Source organism: Coniophora puteana (genome assembly GCF_000271625.1).
Source record: "Coniophora puteana RWD-64-598 SS2 unplaced genomic scaffold CONPUscaffold_2, whole genome shotgun sequence".
NCBI lineage: Eukaryota > Fungi > Basidiomycota > Agaricomycetes > Boletales > Coniophoraceae > Coniophora > Coniophora puteana.
In genome coordinates, this window is record NW_006913054.1 from 3,726,817 (window position 1) to 3,745,121 (window position 18,305).

The 18,305-nt window shown below is 55.4% G+C and overlaps 7 protein-coding genes across 7 annotated transcripts; 5 read left to right on the forward strand and 2 right to left on the reverse strand.

The window, feature by feature from the left end:
* Positions 1-497: 497 nt before the first annotated feature.
* CONPUDRAFT_135388 (uncharacterized protein) lies at positions 498-2,493 on the forward strand. The gene is made up of 3 exons (XM_007767012.1): positions 498-1,111; positions 1,167-1,562; positions 1,621-2,493. Exons 1-3 carry the CDS (start codon positions 641-643, stop codon positions 2,179-2,181), a joined length of 1,428 nt encoding a protein of 475 aa, XP_007765202.1. The 5' UTR covers positions 498-640; the 3' UTR covers positions 2,182-2,493.
* Positions 2,494-6,453: 3,960 nt separating this feature from the next.
* CONPUDRAFT_162932 (uncharacterized protein) lies at positions 6,454-6,973 on the reverse strand (the record flags this gene model as incomplete). Its single annotated transcript, XM_007767013.1, has 1 exon — positions 6,454-6,973. Exon 1 carries the CDS (start codon positions 6,892-6,894, stop codon positions 6,454-6,456), a length of 441 nt encoding a protein of 146 aa, XP_007765203.1. The 5' UTR covers positions 6,895-6,973.
* Positions 6,974-8,519: 1,546 nt separating this feature from the next.
* On the forward strand, positions 8,520-10,262 carry CONPUDRAFT_118852 (uncharacterized protein; the record flags this gene model as incomplete). The annotated part of the gene is made up of 2 exons (XM_007767014.1): positions 8,520-8,777; positions 8,863-10,262. Coding segments are annotated over exons 1-2 (1,566 nt in total), but the record flags the coding sequence as incomplete, so codon positions are not given.
* Positions 10,263-10,503: 241 nt separating this feature from the next.
* CONPUDRAFT_162934 (uncharacterized protein) lies at positions 10,504-11,924 on the reverse strand (the record flags this gene model as incomplete). The annotated part of the gene is made up of 4 exons (XM_007767015.1): positions 10,504-11,247; positions 11,311-11,415; positions 11,550-11,579; positions 11,643-11,924. 4 exons carry the CDS (start codon positions 11,922-11,924, stop codon positions 10,996-10,998), a joined length of 669 nt encoding a protein of 222 aa, XP_007765205.1. The 3' UTR covers positions 10,504-10,995.
* On the forward strand, positions 11,888-13,559 carry CONPUDRAFT_99046 (Brix-domain-containing protein). Its single transcript, XM_007767016.1, has 4 exons — positions 11,888-11,996; positions 12,065-12,197; positions 12,410-12,646; positions 12,841-13,559. Exons 1-4 carry the CDS (start codon positions 11,983-11,985, stop codon positions 13,450-13,452), a joined length of 996 nt encoding a protein of 331 aa, XP_007765206.1. The 5' UTR covers positions 11,888-11,982; the 3' UTR covers positions 13,453-13,559.
* Positions 13,560-13,738: 179 nt separating this feature from the next.
* CONPUDRAFT_142234 (uncharacterized protein) lies at positions 13,739-15,947 on the forward strand. The gene is made up of 5 exons (XM_007767017.1): positions 13,739-13,799; positions 13,856-13,880; positions 13,941-14,252; positions 14,317-15,388; positions 15,447-15,947. The coding sequence occupies exons 1-5, from the start codon at positions 13,793-13,795 to the stop codon at positions 15,459-15,461; spliced, it is 1,431 nt and encodes a 476-aa protein (XP_007765207.1). The 5' UTR covers positions 13,739-13,792; the 3' UTR covers positions 15,462-15,947.
* Positions 15,948-16,945: 998 nt separating this feature from the next.
* CONPUDRAFT_150645 (uncharacterized protein) lies at positions 16,946-18,064 on the forward strand (the record flags this gene model as incomplete). Its single annotated transcript, XM_007767018.1, has 5 exons — positions 16,946-17,400; positions 17,456-17,722; positions 17,777-17,902; positions 17,956-17,976; positions 18,028-18,064. 5 exons carry the CDS (start codon positions 16,946-16,948, stop codon positions 18,062-18,064), a joined length of 906 nt encoding a protein of 301 aa, XP_007765208.1.
* Positions 18,065-18,305: the final 241 nt, after the last annotated feature.

Below are 18,305 nucleotides of genomic sequence, written 5' to 3' on the forward strand. Positions count from 1 at the left end.
TTGCAGCTCACGCCCTGGCTCCGCACCCCCTGCCCCCACTTTCGACACTGCGCCCATCGCACCAGCCCCGCCCGTACCAACACTCGTCACACCTCCCCCTATCCTCTCGCCCTCGCACGTACCCAGCGACGAGCTGCTCGAGTCCATCGCTAACTTCAACTCCAACACCTCCAACACTAGCAACAACTCACTCAACAACGGCTCTGGCCCCGAGACAATCCGCCCACTCCCCATGCGCCCCACAGGCACACCGAACACTCCCCGGCGCTCGCCTTCACCCGCTGCCGCAGACGGCTGGATCCCCGAGGCGGATGCACGCACATCTTACATCCACGTCCCGCCGCCGCACGAGCTGTCGGGAACAATGCCGATGCCTGCGTCACACCAACATGCTCAACACGAGTTCTCGGAATCGGTCCCGATCTCCATCGCGCCGAGTCCGCCGCAGGCGAGACACATATCTGAGCCAGACGAGACGGGGTATCCGGCTAGGATGCCGTCGTACGCGAGCAGGAGCAGCCGAGACAGGGATAGAGACAGGGATAGAGACAGAGATAGAGACAGAGATAGAGATAGAGAGCGGGAAAGGGACAGGGACACCAGAGAGCGCAAGCACCGCTCGCAGGACACCTACCCCAGCATGCGCTCGCGCGACTACGCGTACAGGCCCATGACGGTGCCTCCCCCCGGAGCCGAGGCGAAACCAGGGCCAGGGCGGGGAATGTCCATGCCCATGCCTGTTCCTCAGCAATACCAGCAACAGCAGCAGGCACCTCGACGCGCGCCAACGCTCGCTGCGGACGTGATGTCCCCGACGTCGACGCACATCTCGCAGTACGATCTCGTAAGCGCGCCTGGGACTGGGTCGCAGGGGCGCAGACCGAGCGTGACGATGCGGTCTGATTGGGGACCTGATCGCTCGCATACGGCGAGTGTCTTGGATAGCTTGATGAGCTCGCGGGGTAAGACGCCGCGTAGCGATCGCGAGCGGGAGAAGGAAAGGGAAAGGGAGAGCGAGCGGATGCGGGAGTCGAGGCAGGCGGACTCGCTCGTGGAGAACTGGAGAGTGGATCCGGATGTGGTGTCGACTACGACGCCGGCGTCGTTATATGTACGTGTTCCGCTTTGGTGTGCAGGTGAAAGCGACTGACAACCATGCGTTGCAGCAACCATCTCTTGCACAGTACTCGTCTGAAGCACCCCATGTTCAGCAGTATGCTTCGCAGCCTCACCAAGGCCAAGAACAATCTTATCCACCTGCACCTCGTGCGCAAGACACTCCATACCAGCAACAGACATACGCGTCAGCGAGCACTTCAAGTCGTCAGACTGCGCCCATGCCCCCGTATCCGTCAGGCCCCCCACGTCCACGGCAGGTCGTCATGCCAGAGCCGCTGGCCAACCGAACTATGAGCACGGACAACGTGCCCCCGTCGGCTCGGCCGCCACTCCCACCGATAGCCATCCCGCAGAAGAAGCGCTCGCCGCTTGACTACTTCAGAAAGAAGAGGCCACGCATGCCGTCAATGAACAGTGTCCCGAACATCATCGTCGAATCTCCGGTGAGTATCTTCTTCTTTTCAACTGGCATCTACAGTCACTTACTTTCTCTTACGACAGTCCGAGTCAGCGTCAAGCAATACAGGTGAAACACAGCAGCCCGAGCTGCTCACTCCCGAATCCGCGCACAATCATGCACCACTGCCCTCCGTGGAGCGCCTCGAGACCGAACCCGCACAGACGCGCGAGCCATCGCCCAACCCGTCGCCACTCTCGGGAGTCCCACAGCTTCCGTCAGGCTTTGACACATTTGACCAGCGTCAACAACAACCTCCATCGCATGCGCAGGCTCAGAAGCAGCCGTACCCTCCCTCACGGACTCAAATCCAGACGCAGCCTCAATCCCAATCTCAAGATCCCAATCAGACCCAGCTCATGCGCCCTCCCACGCGCTCTAGCAGCCGTGCATCCGGCAGACAGCATCGGTCGTACGCGTACGAAAGCGCGCCTATGCCGTCTGGCGTTATGTACCCTGGGCCGCCGAGCCGTCAGATGCCGACACAGAAGGGCGGTGGCAAGGGCGATAAAGGCGGGCTAGCGGTTGACCCTCCCAGACACCCGACGCAGAGCGTATCGCCTGCGCCGCTCAACCGCCCGATTTCGTTGTTCAACGAGCCTTGAGTTCAGGGTTCCATTCATCTTTGTCTCAGAGCGTTTCTGGCTAAACGTCTCTCCATCGACTTCGTTTCATTCATATATGCATTTACTTTCCACCCTTCCTTTTCTCTATGCATTTATTGTTCGATATGGCGCCGAGTATGATTTCATGCTTCCATGCTTTCATCCCATGTTTCTCCCCTCCAGCGGTCAATTCAAAAGCATTCATTCCCCAGCGTCGGTTGTCCAGGTTTGTGGCTTCTCGCTCCCTCCATCGCATATTTATCACACATCCTGTACGGTATTCCAGTTTCGCACAAAGGACGCTGTTGAAATAGCTCAGTAGAAATGTACTTTCTTCGCATTCTTGTACAGTTGCAGCCCAGGCCTAAGATAGAGCCCGTGTGTTCGTCCATCACTAATGCGCCCGACGGAAGGCCGCTCCTTCCGAGAAGTTGAATCGGAGACTGAAATTTGTTTTGTCGCGGAGGTGGTCGAGGAAAAGAGGCGATCACGACAAAACGTGGAGCGCTCCACTCGTCTCGACTCCCAGGAACCGAGGGCACAGAAAGCGAAGCGAATCCCAGAGTCGGTGACGCAGCGCGAGAGCAGCAACCCTGACCGAGATGAGCGGGGCAGTAACCCGCGCTGGCTGTGCTGGACGAAGCTGATAGCCTCCAAGGGCCGTTCCTCGTTCCCCACACGTCCCGGCGCTTCTCAGGCCATTTCGGACCGTTGCATTCCGACGGGTTGGTTGTGCCGCGATCCTGCAGCCATCCAGCCGTCGTTCCACTGCCGCTGGCGGCACCCGCGTGCATGACTCCAGCCCTTCAGATCTTCAGAGCCGGCCAGCCAACGGCGAGCACTTCACACACTGATCCTTTCTGATTTGAACTTTATGCGCTTCTCTGAACTCTTTCCGCCGCGACCATGCTTGTCAGATTCGAGGACCGGAGGTCTAGAGCTAATCAAATACTCTTACCTGTCACCGGCCGGAGACTCGGCCACCTGCACGGTGCTCAGGAAGCCCAGAATCGGGAACGCTGCTTGTCAATGGGGCGTGTCCCTTCGGCTTGCCAATTTCATACGTGGAACGTGGTTCTCGCCTTTTGCGCGTTGGTCATTGCGCAGATCACTTTTGATATGTACAATAGCGAGTACACAGTATGCTCAGCTCAGAAACGGCAATGGACCCTCGAATTAAGAATGTAGGAAGTGGCCTCCTTCAGGATGAACTCAGGTTTTTTCAAAGGCCATAACAACACCAACTGCTAATCACAGGCAACCGAGGCGTCAGCCAACCTTGGATCACCTGGTAAGCACACATCACAACAACTCTATCTCGATTGCGACTCACAACACGGTCGTACAGGATAGAGTTCGTCGAAGGAAGCCGCTCTCTTTCCCAAGTGCGGTTCTACCGACGTATGGATCTGGTCCTAGTTCCAGCCGGTTTCGAATTCAGTACCAATCCCAGGATAGCCCTGCGATAACGAAGTTTACTCGAGTAAACGCCTTTCGTACTTTCCGCACCCAATCCCTTGACGTATGAAGTATTCTTTTACCAAGGTCACCATGATCACGCGCTGCTCTCTGATCCGCTACCAAGTGGCTTCGTCGTCCCACATGCGGTAAGGACACCAGGCAGAACAGGCAGTCCAATGCTCAAATTATTTCCTTTCTTATGCCTGCAGCTTCTGCGCGCCTAGACTTCTGCTGCGCAACGTGGTATTTGATAGTTGACGTGAAAAAGTACAAGGGATCCGCTTCCTAATTTCCGAAAACGCGGGGTAAGCGCTACATGGGCAGTGGTAATTCGTTCAAACTTCGTGGACCTGGGCCAGGAACGACGCCACGTTCCCCCGCTCTACAAGTCGATTTAGTTATTATCACGTAGGACGCTCAAAGGGGATATGCGTGCTGCTCTAGGCTGATGTCAAGTATATTTTCTCAAGCGTTGGTCGCCTGGAGGGAGAGCCAGATGCAGTACACCATGATGAGGACGGGTCCCATGATCAATAGCGTCAAAGTTGTTGGCCGCTTTCACAGCACCTAGTGCGACGTATAGTCAAATATGACTTGAAGGAAATTTCAATATGACGTCTGGAATGGGCCATATGATTTTCTTGTAAGATGCAAACCATAACTTGTGGAGATGTATAATGCGAAACTTATTCACTCTTTGCCTTCAAAAAGTCATACTCAAAGCCAACATATTATCTGTGCGCGTGGACTACGGCGAGCACTGTGTTTCCACGTACTGCATGTAGGAATTGACTATTGCTGTGTTCTCCCTAGTATCAAAGGATCAAAGGATACCAAAGGTCACTGTTGCCGTTTCACTGCTCTCCATCCGGAAGCAAATCTGTTCCTGAAGCAAATTCCTCGTTCACGCCTTCAAAAATTCTTTGTCTTCTGAGTCGGAATCCGTGTTCATTCCGAGTAAAATGAGGTCGGTGTTCTGGTAGCTCGATCAACCGACGCTGCTGAAGAGTCGTGCCTGAGTGTAAGTATATGGGACATTCCGATCTCTTGGTCGTCGAACACCGTTTCTGACAGAATCATTTCATTTGCCACCTTTCCCTTAAAGTCGAGAAAGTGACATAACTTACGTTGGTATTCTTAATTTTATGCTTTGAATGACGTGCATCTGTATCAAGTTAATTGAACGGCCGCAGCAGCAGTCTCAACGCCGATTCGTCGAGGATGAATCATGGTACCAACCAGAGGTTGCCGTTCACGTATTCGTTCAGGGTAGAGAATGGAGAAATGGGCGCGTAACCCTGGCTTTAGCATATGAATGAGGTTTTTTACGCGGTTCGAGCGTAAACTTCTACATGCTTTGCACGAGTTAGTCATGAGACCGACTTGCAGATACAATGATTTTGAAGCTCGGCGGGTCGTGCCTAAACTCAACGTCTAAAAGCCAGCGTAGAAACCCTACGAGCTGCATTGCTCCCAACAAATGACGGCAGGGACGCGGGACTTTGTTCCCGCCGTCTCCGTGACCGCTGGCTCTGTTCCTACAAGAATAAGCACAACTCGCCTTGTTCCGCGTTGGGCGCATGCAAAGGATGTAATTATACCACGGCCAAAGATCAGCCAGCCACCCCTGCGAATCCATGTCTGCTTTCTACAACACTTGCCTTTTGTGGGGCGGCTCAGGCACCCGCAAATTAGAGTCCGTGTATGCGCAGATAACGGTATTGCCTATTGGCACACATCAGGGGACGAACAGAAACCGAAAGAGAAAGAGAGAGGTCTGTAACGTCCTGTAACGTCCATGTCGGGAAACAGTATCAAGGTAAAGCCGTATGCAGCGCACACTCATCAGGCACGGCCGCCACGTTATCTCAGTTCTGCTGCTACCTTTGTGTTATTTTTTCTTGCCGCGAGCAAGTAGGATCCCGATCAATGGGAAGAGAGATTTACTACCCTGTGGGTGCCTGGTGCACCGCATCGGCATCCCTTTCGTCGCGTCATCATTTTGCATCTCACCGCTCCGGTTGCTTGGGCGCTTTCAAGGCACGCGCACTCACGCTTGGCTTAGATAGAGCATCTTGTGTCGAAGTGGAGCGCGCCCCGCGTTTCTGGCGCAATGTTCTGTAACTGAAAGTAAACGGCCGAGCAGAGTGAGGGGTGGCTGTTCCTGGGTCGCCCGGGATTAGGCTCGACGGAGGCGCGAGGAACCGAAGGATCTACGGTGTGTTCCTGGTGTTACCCCATCCCTGAGCGCGCTACAGCGACCGCTCGTCCTCGCCCCTCGTCTTTGACGTCTCGCTTAGCGTACCATGCATCGACAGCGTACTTCGTCTGTGGTCGGCTTTCAAGACGAACTTTCAGGCTCGAGCCAACCCGATGCGGTTCATGACCGCCGCACGCGCACTCGATAAACCCAAATCCAATTTATCCTGCAAATGTTCGTCCACAACGGAAACAGCGAGAACATCGCCCAGCCCAGGCTGGCCTGTAATTCCATCTTTCAGTCGTTAATTACGATGCAACACGGGCGTACTGACTATTTTCGGCTCCCGCCGCCGTGCGCCATAGTGTCAGCGTGCCGCGCCCGTCGGCGCGTGATACACCATCAGTTCAATCATTCTAAACAGAACGAGCAGATCCAATGAGCAGATGAGTGGTTGCGATGAGTCGGATGTGTCGCGACGGCACGGGGCGGCACTTTCGCGGCGATGATGATCGTGATGAGTCAGTTTGCGTGTCGCTTCATGCTTGCTCCGGCATGAGTAAAGTGCGAATGTAGATTTGTTTTTGTCGGGATGCCCATGTAACCTTGAGCTACCTCGCTGGACGAGCGATGGCCGGGCCGTACGCATGCTCGATACTTTCTTGAACGTGGAAGGTCGCACGATGGGCGGCATGGTAGCCCATGGCAGCTGTCATCGCAGGAGGTGCGGAACAGTCCATCGCGGGCGGAGTTTGGCCATTCGACGTGCTGAACGCAGAGTGGATGGAGATTTGGGAAGAATTTCCCTCGAGCGTCGTTGTTCGCTCGGTGCGCGCGGCGGCTTTGCGGCCATCATGAATACGCCGGATGCCAGCGGATGCCTTTTGCGGTATGCATCTTGCCGGGGCCGCGGGAGAAATACGAGCGGCGGCACGTTGGTGAGCACAGCTCTTTGGGACGAACGACGTGGACCGTCGACTATAACGTCGGAGAAACTGCTCTCTTTTGTCGTATGGATCATCGTCTGCCACGGAGCTCAAGACGCTATCCATGTGTGCAAGACTGAAAGCGGGTGCGGTGCGTGGGTACCAACGACAGCGGCAAGCATGGCATGGCAGCGCGGCCGGGACTGGGCTGGAGGACATCCAGATTCAGAAGCAGGTAGTTGGGAGTCCGACGCGGCGCTAACGGGCGTTGAGCTCGGGGATTGGATAGGTGTGCGTACGCTGTGCAGGTGGTTTCTTGGCTGGCTGCAAAAAGCCTAGGCTGCCTTGGCAGCGTAGCGGAGGGCTAGTCCTCGTTGCCAATGGTGTCAACCGACTATCACGCTGTACAAGGACTTGCCATGCTCGTATCGTGTCGCTGCGTACCGTGTGGGTCAGCCAGACCAGCGCTTCTCGCGATCGGTGGCTGAGCTCGAACTCTGTGAGGATCGAAACTCAGCTGAAATTCAACGGACTTCAAGAAGGTTTTGTGCAGCACGGAAAGGACGAATCAGGGTGCATGCAACAATCAATGTGGTTTACAAAACAGAGACTCGTGATGCCGGATCAGCTGGTGCTGGTTGTGTGGCTGAGTTTTGTGCGCGATTGCCTGTGAATGGCGACAAGAATGGCAAGGAGACGGGTGAAAAAGCCAACTGAGTTCGGATTCTCGCAATCCCGTGGCATCCGGCTATGAGGTGAGCAGTGCCAGCGGATGAAATGATTGTCCCAGAATGTAATAGAATGTAACGCTATGCAGCCTGCAATGTGATACCCAAGTACAAGTATGGGATACCGGCGACCAAGGCCGTGCGTGCCGACGCGATGGTGGAATGGTGAAGAGACAGTGGCTCACACAGCACAGCGAGAGGATAGAGTGAATCGCAAAGACGCATCAGTGGTGATAACATAGGATGTGTGATTGGAACTAAGTAGGCGAGCGGGGGGAGTCAGGAACGATGATGTAGGTTTTTGAGGATCACCCAAATCTTAATTCGATCAATAGGCACATAGCAAGGATGTTCACGACAGATTATATAGATGGCGAGTATAGCCTCGGGGAGGACGTTGTTGAGCATCAAAGGAGATCAGGACGGTACTCACGAGCGGCGGTCACGAATGCATGGATCTTGTGGATGCGGAAGGATGAAGAATAGGGAGTACAAGATAGGGGCCAGTTTGGTGTATTTCTGCTGGTGATGGGAGATATGGGGAGGTCTGGACTGCGATCGGGCGATGCGGCTGGCGTCTATGTAGAGGGAAGATGGCGGATAAGACTCGGGATGGCGTTCACCGCCGAGTGTCAATGAGGAAGCGCGTATTCTGTGTTTCCTGTGTCCGTGTGTTTTGGGAGATGTGATGGGTGGTGAATGTATTGGGGAATGTTTTGAGAGGTGGGGAGGGTGTGTACGGTGCGGCGGACTCGGGCTGGGCCCTCTTGACCGCGTGGGCTGGGGATCGAAAAGGTGGACCGGAGGTTTACGTGTGAGGGGTTATCAGACGGGAACGGTGCCGGGCCACGGCCGGAGCTGTTCCTGATCCGAGAGAGTGGGCCAAGTTAGAAGTCCGACGGTTGCGGTGCCTTAATTGAGAGAGCAGCTCTTGGTTGATTTCAGGCACCTTTTAGTCGCGATTTCTCGTCTTTTGCCAGTTCCAATGGACGACTCAAAACGCAGCCCCCTCGACCCATCCCTCGATTCCACCTCCTCTGCCTCCCCGACAGACAACATATCTCCCACTGATTCCTCTCAAAACAACAACACCTCTCACAGCTCTCCCACAGACATGGCGGCGGTCCTCGCTCCCAACCAGCCCACCATCCTCCCCACCGCTGCCATCGGCGGTGTCAACAAACGCTATCGTCCTGCCCCTGCTAAGACTTTCCAATGCAGAGGGTATGGCGAGTGTCGCATGGTCTTCAGCAGAAGCGAACACCTCGCGAGGCACATTAGGTACCGTCTCCCCTCTCCCCCTCGTTCCTCTTTCGTCTCGTCGTCGACGACCTTCTTTGTCTCACCATGTCGTCTCTTTTACCAGGAAGCACACCGGAGAGCGTCCCTTTACCTGCCACTGCGGCAAGCAATTTTCTCGCCTCGACAACCTCCGTCAGCATGCCCAGACCGTCCACGCCGACAAGCAGGACCAGAACGACCGCATGATGCGCGACCTCACCACCCTCCACGCCTCCATGGCTGCTGCCAACAAGTCTACCCAGACGCGTGGCAAGCAGCGTCCCAACCAGTCGCCCACCCAGTCATCTATGCTTCCGGCTTCCCACCACTCTACCACCGCCAACGAACACGGTCTCCGCGGGCTGGACCAAGTCAAGGAGGAGGATGACATGTCCTCTTCCTCTCTGCCCATGCATCAACGTCCAGGTACGAGCACGGGTTACGAGGGTGGCAACGACATGATGTACCAGAGCTCTTGGAACACTGGCGATTTCGATCGTGGTCCTGGTCACTCGCATCCGCGGCCTCCCAACAACCATTCCTTTCGTGACTCCAGCCAGTCCTTTCGTGTCCCCCCAGCATCCACTTCTTCAACCATCGGCCAGCAGTCGCAGTCCTTTCTCCCCTTCTCCAACACATTCAGCTTCAGTGTCCCCCCACGGGATGGTCGCCCCGGATCTAGCCACAGCCGCCCACCAACAACAGGTGGACTCGACCAGAATGCTCGAACACTCCCGCCTCTTTCTGCCGTTGTCTCCGCAACCGTCGCCCCACCACCATCCGCTCAGCAGCCATTCCCCCTCCCACCACAGTCAACACAACACATACTTCCCCTATCAGGCGCCTCTGCATTCACCCGCCGACCTTCCACCGCAACACGACCAGGCACCGCACCAGCATCATACTTCGGCTCAAAACCTGCTTACGCCGGAGGGCCTGGACTGGTCTATCAGTCAGAGCTTCCCCTTCCATCATATGGAGGACGTTCAGTCGAGCTGGCAACAGCAGGGTCAGCAGCAGCCTACCACGCCGGCTACGATGCAGAGCCACCATCTCCAACTACAGGCGCGTACGACTCACCATTTTCCTTCCACCCACCGGCGATCTCCGAACAACAACCCGGGTCCTTCGCCGCTGCACCGGCAAACCCTCGCAAGCGACCTCACCCAGGGTCCGACGACGACGATGGACCACGAGGCGTTCCAGCGCCAGGCGAATATGACTACGGCTCAGAGTCGCGCCCTCAGTCTCGGCGACTCACAGTCATGGAGCTCTGCAATGACTCCGATGCAGATGCAGGACTTCGACCGCCAACTGGTACAGCAGCAACAGCAACAGCAGGCGGCGGCGCTTCGCGGCCAACTACATCGTCGGGACTCGTCTCATCAGCATCCAATCTCGCCCTCGTCGATCGATCCCCCAGCGGCAGCTCAGTATTCGCAGGAGTTACGCTACCAGCAATTGCAGCAACTTCACCGGCAGCGGACATCTTGCTCGGTTCACGATTAGTGTTCGCGGTGCCGCCCAAGTCTCACCTTTTCACGCTGAACGACAGCGTGTATGCGCCTTTTCCGAGTCCCTGTGGCGAATCTTCATCTATCCAAACGACAGCATATATGGATATCCTTTCCCAAGTCCTAACGCGTCGTTCGAGTTCTGATGAATGAAAACACCTTTTGCATTGCTTGCGTTTGCACAATGTACATAAAGACGATATACTTGGTGACCAGAACACATGAGACCATTTACGTGGAACGAAAACATGAAGACTTTTCTTCAGTACCCGCAGACTCGAAAACGAAGCAATGATAAACGAACGAACTGATCGGGGTGGGCAACAAAGGAGCAGAACGATCGAATCATGGTACGTAGCATGCGAACACGATTAGGTAATAAGAGTGGTATAGAGATAGAGCGGAACAAAGAGTGAGCAGACGCGGACTTCGAGCCGTAGAGTATTTAGATACGGATACGTGATGAAGGATGGTAAACGGGGGAGAACGGCTGTCGATGCAGCGCACATCGATTGAGCATATCATACAGAACCACGAGAACGAGAAAGCCGATACTACTTCGGAAGGACCATTGTCCGCACGCAAGCACCAAAGAGAAAAAGAGAAAAAGAAAACCCGAATACAGTAGACCAGAACGAAATTCACCTCTCCGTCGATGCGATCGCCAACACTGGCGTCATTGCCAGCGACGAGCACCTACACCCTCATTCCAACAGGCGTGGGGGAGTAGGGAGACCCAAGTGCTGATCGAACTTCATGCCCGTCATTTCCTCGCCCCCGGTGAGAAAGGGCTGGAGAGAGGGATGCATCTGAACCTGCTGGCGAAGGGGATAGCCCGATAGATCGAGCAGCGGCGGCGAGGGCTGCTGGGGAAGGCTGGCTCCGTGGGCTCCGAGATGCATCGGATAGGACGGGACTCCCTGCTGAGAACCCTCCCCAGGCGTGAGCGACGGCGCCTGAAGCGGAAGGAACGTGAGCTGCTGTTGGGCTCGCTGAGCCGGCTGCATATAGTGCTGTACCTGTTGCTGTTGGGGATGGAACGTCCCGTCGGGCGAAACTCGGGGGTGAAATCCGTTGCTCCCGTCCGAACGACGACGCTGCTGTTGCGCCGCCTGCTCCAGCCGCTGGTTTCATCTTTGACGGAGAACGTTCCAGCGGCGGCTTCGCTCCTTCGAAAGTTGGCAAAGGTTTCATTCTATTAGATAAACGGCCACATGAAACTCTGCAATCCGAGTAAGGACTCAGTTCGGGTCCGTACGAGCTCGAGCCCGATGGCACCGAGCTTATTCTAGGCTCTATGCGTCGAAAATGAGGTTGGGGAGGTCGCTTCATTACAAGAAAGTTCGCGCACACGGACCCTTAGCTTGGGCTCGGACACGACGGTGGACGTTTCGCGGTGGGCGTCAACCACGTTCCTTCGAGTTCGATGCCGTGCGGGACGGGCTTCAGAGTTCTGCCCGGCGAGAGAGGCGGTGCGCTGATCAGGAACTGCTGGGTCGATTGAGGAGAGTTCAGGAGGGTTTCCCTTTCTGGGTGGTGGGCAGACATGGACGGAATAGGAAGGCGAAACGTCTGGCGCTCCGTCGTGCGTTTTGGGCTCTGCTCGTCGAACGCAAAAAATCTTCAGGGGCATATACTCGCCTTCCCTCCCGTGTACCCACCATCGTCCCTCTCAAAAGCGCAAAGACACTATGCTGCGCACTCCGTACGTTCCTGTCTCTTCTGCGATGCTTACTTGTTGCTCGAGTATGAGCTGATCGTTTCGGCGGGCAGGAAACCGAAGAACGCTCGCTCGAAGCGGGCGATGGATGCCCGCGAGCCAAAGGAGGTCGAGGACCCGCGGACCGTCATCTTTGTCAAGGGTACGCATACGGGAGAGGTGCTGAACGGGGCTATGAAGGATCTGGTGCGTACGTGCTGCCCTTGAGTGCTTTCGACTGGGTTGGGCTCACGGGCGATCGTTTTGTCTGGGTTCTTCCGTTGTGCACTTTTTGTGGCCGCTCTTACTGTTATGGATTGGTCGTGCATACACTCTCGTTCGGCTGTGTACCACTCCTCTGGGTCTCTTGCGACATCGGACGCACTCGCTCACGTTCACGCTACGGATCGGCTTTCTAGATGGCGCTGAAGCGTCCGCACGCCATCTCGTTCTCGAAGAAAAACACGGTCCGGCCGTTTGAGGACACATCTTCATTCGAGTTCTGGGCTCAGAAAAACGACGCGTCGATGTTCATGTTTGGACAGACGACCAAAAAGCGGCCCGATGGGTTGGTGCTCGCGCGGATGTTCGACGGAAGGGTGCTGGATATGGTCGAGGTGGGCGTGGACAAGTTCGTGAGCATGGCCGAGTTCAAGGTACGTCTATCCTCGTCCTTATCCCTCGTCCTTCTTTGTTTCGACTGCATCTTTTTCTTTCTCTTCCTCCGCCGTCTGCCGTCCCCAACGGATGGGTCGGAACTGTTGCGTATTCTTGGACTGAACTTCACCCACACTCACACTGAGCTAACACACCCCACGCTCACGCTCGCGCATGTTGAATGCGCATACAGACGCCAAAATGCACACCGGGACACAAGCCGATGCTACACTTTGCCTCGGAGCTGTTCGACACGCACCCGCGGTTCGTCCAGCTCAAGTCTATCCTCATGGACTTTTTCAACGCCGAGGTGATCGACTCGATATGTCTGCCTGGGCTCGAGCACGTCATCAGCGTGAGCCTGTCACCCGCCACGCAGGCGACGGCGAACGCGACGTTGGGGGTCGTAGAGGAGGACACGTCAAAATTGCCAAAGGTACACATACGGACGTACACGGTCAAGTTGACACCATCGGGCACACGGGTGCCGCGGGTGGAACTGGTGCCGATGGGTCCGTCGCTTGATCTGTCGCTGCGGCGGCATGAGGAGGCGGACGGGGAGATGTGGAAGCAGGCGATGAAGCGGCCGAAGATGAAGAAGCAGGACGTCGAGAAGGGGCTGGGCAAGAAGAAGAAGAATCTGGAGGTGGACGAGATGGGCGACTTGAGAGGACGGGTGCATGTTGCGAAGCAGGACCTGAATAAGCTGCAGACGAGGAAGATGAAGGGGCTCAAGAAGGGCGCTGGGGACGATGCTGGTGATGACGATGAGGACGAGGGGGACGAGGACGCTGAGATGGATTAGGCTCAACGCTGGATGCGTGAGGTCCACGTTTAGGTTTCGACTGCTGCGTGGAGGGGGCGTTGCGATGTATTTTTACTCTGTACGACTCACATCGCATTAAATTTCTGGAGGTGTCTACAACGTTTGCAACGCGCATGTGAAGCACATGGGGGACCGGGCGCTATGAACAAGGGCGCTTAGTCATGGAGGGTAAAATTGCCAGTGCCAACGCATCTTGGATTCTCTCGTGATTCTTATTTCCCCCGCTCTCCTCTCCCTCTCCCTCCCTTCCCTCCCACACTCCTTCGTCGCTGCCCACCACGACGACCAGCCCAATTCTGTCCCTTTCCATGCTGTAACAATGGCTTGTACGTCTCCGAATATCCTCATTTCACTTAACCGTGCTGATCGGCCTGTCCAACAGCCATCCTGTCTTCATTATTACCCGGGTCAGTACACGTGCGGCGTAGTCTGTCGATCGACGCTGATCCCTTCCCCCACTCCACCAGCTCGTCCACCAGTTCTTCTGCCACCTCCACCTCCCCCACATCGACTTCTTCCTCCACCTCCACATCCGCCACCTCCACCTCCAGCCCCACCAGCACCTCTGCTTCTACGACTTCGGCAACAACTACCAGCCCTTCTACCACCACTGGGTCCACCACCTCGGCCTCGTCTTCGACCAGCACAACTGCAGCCCCGACAAGCACCACTGCAATCCAGACCACTACTTCCGGCGGTAACGTTTTCACAGAAACGTCTATAGTCATCCAGACGCCAACAACCCCGGCTAGCCCCCAGAATGATTCATCCCAAGGCGGGTCAGTGTCATTCGTCCTCTTCGCACTCAACCGCACAGACATTGGGGCTGACCTCCGCCCACAGCTTCTTCCACAACAAGGGCGCAGTCGCGGGCGTGTTCGCTGCCGTGGGAGTCGTCGCTGCCGTTTTGTTGATCATCATCTGTACGACCATATACCGCCGCCGCCGTGCCTCCCGCTTCGACAGGGACGTCGCCGATGCTGCTGCGGCTGCTGCCGCGTCCTCGCGCTCGCCGTTCGACGACGACGTGTACGCAGACCGCCATGGCCCCGACAGCAACCCATACGCCGGCTACGGTGCCGCAGCGAACAAGAGCAACGGATACTCGGATGATCGCTCTCACGGAACATACGCGCAGCCCCCGATGCAGCCCGTCAGCACTGGCAACGGCTCGTACCCGCAGATGAGCGAGTACTCGCACTTTGACCCTTACGCGGGAGCGGGGCACGCCGGCGACCCGTACGCTGCCGGCGCTGCCGCGCTGGGCGCGGGCGCGGGCTTTGCGGGTGTCGGTTCTGGTAAATTGCAGCGCGAACCGAGCAAGCATGCCCCGTACAATGCCTTCGCAGGACCTCGCGGGCAGGAGACGATGGACCATGCGGTGCGCTACGGGCGAGGCAACAACACTGGCGTTTTGGATGCCGTTGGACTTGGAGCTAGCGGTGCGGCCGCGATGGATCGCCAGCGTCGTCAGAGTGCGCACGGAATGCAGGGCTACAGTGATTATCCCCAGCAGCAGGGTGCGCACCCGCAGCAGCAGCAGTTCAACCAAGGACCGGCGCAGGGAGGATACACACAGGGCGGGTTCCAGGATCCCTACCCGCAGCGCGGGCAGAGCCAGAGCCATCATGTAAACAACGATACCCCCTTTGATCCGTACGGTGTCGCGCAAGCGGGCAACTACGCGGCGCAGGACCGCACGCCGAGCCCCGGAGAGCCTCTGCCGAACCCGCATGGTGCGTCGCAGCAGCATATTCCGTATACGGAGGAGCCGGAGAATGAGATGGAGCACGAGCATGGGGCGTATGAGGGCATTGGAGGGGAGGAGCATGGGCTGGAGCATGAGTACGAGCATGAGCATGAACTCGAGCCCGAGTCGGACGAGGAGGACGAGAGGTCGGGGCGGGTGCTCAAGGTGCGTTTATAGCGTTCGTGATCGTTATCTTCGGTTGTGCTGATATTTTCTCTTTCAGGTTGCTAACGAGTAATTGTTTGCGCCATCCGCCGCCGTTGTCGGTTCATCGGACCCTTGTTTTTGCGGACTACCTTTCTTGCTACCTTCTCCCGCTTCTCCGTATGCGTCACCTATCCCCCCATCTCCCTCCACGTCGCTGCCACCACTCCCTTCCCCACTCCCCGTCGATCATTACCGTTTTTTATTATTCATATGTAGTGCAATGCAACGGGCATGACTCACCCTTTACCCCACGCGCTGGCCCTCTCTACTCTTGACTTCATTTATCGAGTCCGTCCTTGTTATGTGTTGGGATCGGGTGTGCTGCTTGCCTCGACCACTTTAGACCATGGCCTGCTTGCTCGTTACCCCCCACTAACTAGTTTGTGCTTTGTTCGCTAGTTCCTGTTATAGCTACGGTCACCCGGATGACGAGTGTTCTCGACTTACCTGCGCTGTGGACTGTTTGTTAACATCATTGTCCTTTGATGTGTGGCTGTGGCACTCTACACTGATAACCTCCATGTGATTTGATGGTGGACTGTCGAGCATGGTTGTGCGTTCTAGGTGCTATACCACTGGGTAATTAGACCGGGGGAAGGATTTGTATCTAGGTTCTAGGTTGGTTATGATATACCCACATACCCACATATGATGTTCCATGTTATCATAATCAATGCTCATCTAAAGATGGTTGATGGTGACAAGAATGTTCTGTCTATGGACATTGTGGCTTGCATGCAAGCCTGCCGCTTCGTTTCATCTCAAATTCACATTGTTCAGTCTGTCAAGGTGAACGTGGAGAACCCATGTGTGTCCCATTCTTCGATGAAAAGGGCTCGAAGTTAAATGTTAAAGCCTGCACATTATCAGTGTGCACCAACCTGTGCGGTTTGCATCCTCATTACCATGTGTAGGAAGCGGCCCCAGGTTCCCATACTCTAACAATGCGATGTAATAGAAAACAAAGAACATTTTGAGAATGTTCAGCATCAATCAAGCAGTGCTCTATTGCACGTCTTTGGGCCACTCGGACTGATCCTGACATATACTGTACCATTACGACCTTAAGTTTGTCCCCTGTCCACTCGGGGCTTGAACTGAACTTAGTTAGGGTGTACAGTCCACCCTCTGTCGACCCATCCGAACTTAGAGAGGTGGACAGACGTGCAAACAACAAAATCACACCAAAAATAGAATAAATAGGGTTATTTCCCGTATAGTTAACCATCTTACCGTTATTCGTTTGGTTGTGTTTGGATTAAATGTCGAGCTCTGCCTGTCGATTGTTCCGGCCGTTCTTCGCCCCTGTTGTTCGTTCTGATGCGTCAGCCTTGATATTCAAGAGTTGGTAATCGGTCTTAGCATCTCATTCAAATCACTTCTCCTGTTGTCGAACCTCCTCAAATTGACTCCTTGGCGGTATGTACTCCTCGCCCTGTGTCGCTTTAAAAACGGGGGTCTGAACACGGCTAACATCGACAATCCATCCCACCCGTTTCCACTTTCCCACTCCTCATGTCTGTCGCCATCGTGGTGGGAATGCTCGGTCTTGCCAACGGCATTCGTTGTTCGGAAAGCAATGGCAGTTCGCAGACGTTCTACTGTTACTACGATTCCGCACTTCACTGCAGTCAAACGCGGTCCGCGCCCGCGCAAATTCGTGTGTACAGCCCGAAGCGCGATCAAGTCCTTCCCAACGACACGGTGGCTTTTGTCATTGCGAAGGCTTACTTCGAGCGGGGCGGCACCATCCTCCTCGACACTCAACCGCAGCAGTTCTTTCCGATTCCGGGAGACCCCTCGGACGAGCACTACTTGGACCACGTGCCCGAATTCAGCCACCCTATGCTGTTCGCTGTTGGTCGAGTGTGCCCGACGTCGTCTGGTGACAGTGTCGCGTCTCCTGTCCGACGCTTTGATCTTGCAGTGTCGGAATACGTCCGCAACAGCACTCAACATAGCACTGTTGAGTAAGCTCGACCTTACCGCTGTGGCCGTCTTCGTTTGACATTAATAATCTGCCAGACTCGCTTGCGACACTTCTACTTTGCGTTGGGCAAACACACCCACGCCCTCCGTCAATACCGGCGTAGGTGTCCTCGCCGTCGCTAGTGGGGTGACGACAGCTGGGGTGATGCGGTTCGACCTCCTATCTTTGGCGTTGAATGTGTCGCCTTCCGTGGCTGTTGGCGGAGGCACTCTTAACGCAGGGAATGGCGGCGACGACGCGCCCTCTTTGAAGCGCAAGCGTTTCTCAGCGTACGCCAGTGACGAACGTCGCGCGTCAACCCCGTAAGCAACAATAACATGAATTTCTGATAGACAGACACTCACATACACTTTTAGCATCCACGCCTCGCCTCACAGGTCCGATACGTCTGCCGTTGGTGATGAGACAAAGCAGCAAAATGAACCAAGCGCCAAAACTATTGCCATTGAAGCAGAGAGCGGGGTAACCAGCAGCACAAACGCGTGAGTTTGAAACGTTTGTATGTTGAATGCGTTAAACTCACCTCAATCGGCAGAGAGGATATCAGCATTCAATTGTAAGCAGTGTTTTGTTATTGTGTATATCATGTAAACTGATACTTTTGTAGCAGAGACGAATGTAGTAAGTCGCAAGAGGTTCATTAAGAGGATTTGGGGAGGGTGTCCTGGGTTAGGCCTGGGCTAGGGTGGGTTATGGCAAGGTTTTGACACAAATAGCATGGTTTCACTCCCTCAAAATGCTATGATGACACTTTGAGGGGTACTAAATCTTCAATTTCTGAGTATGCTCCCCTCAAAATGTCACAGTGGCAGTTTGAGGGATACCAAATACATGAAATCTCACCAGCCAACATCCCTCAAACTGTCACTGTGGCATTTTGAGGGG

Bases quoted from the DNA above. Each gene is read 5' to 3' on its own strand.
- CONPUDRAFT_142234 (XM_007767017.1), top strand. The intron at 13,881-13,940 runs GTCAGTACACGT...CCACTCCACCAG, and splicing joins CTGTCTTCATTATTACCCGG to CTCGTCCACCAGTTCTTCTG. The intron at 14,253-14,316 runs GTCAGTGTCATT...CTCCGCCCACAG, and splicing joins AATGATTCATCCCAAGGCGG to CTTCTTCCACAACAAGGGCG.
- CONPUDRAFT_135388 (XM_007767012.1), top strand. From the start codon at position 641: ATGCGCTCGCGCGACTACGCGTACAGGCCCATGACGGTGCCTCCCCCC. The intron at 1,112-1,166 runs GTACGTGTTCCG...CATGCGTTGCAG, and splicing joins CGACGCCGGCGTCGTTATAT to CAACCATCTCTTGCACAGTA. The intron at 1,563-1,620 runs GTGAGTATCTTC...CTCTTACGACAG, and splicing joins ACATCATCGTCGAATCTCCG to TCCGAGTCAGCGTCAAGCAA.
- CONPUDRAFT_99046 (XM_007767016.1), top strand. The intron at 12,198-12,409 runs GTGCGTACGTGC...TCGGCTTTCTAG, and splicing joins ACGGGGCTATGAAGGATCTG to ATGGCGCTGAAGCGTCCGCA. The intron at 12,647-12,840 runs GTACGTCTATCC...ATGCGCATACAG, and splicing joins TGAGCATGGCCGAGTTCAAG to ACGCCAAAATGCACACCGGG.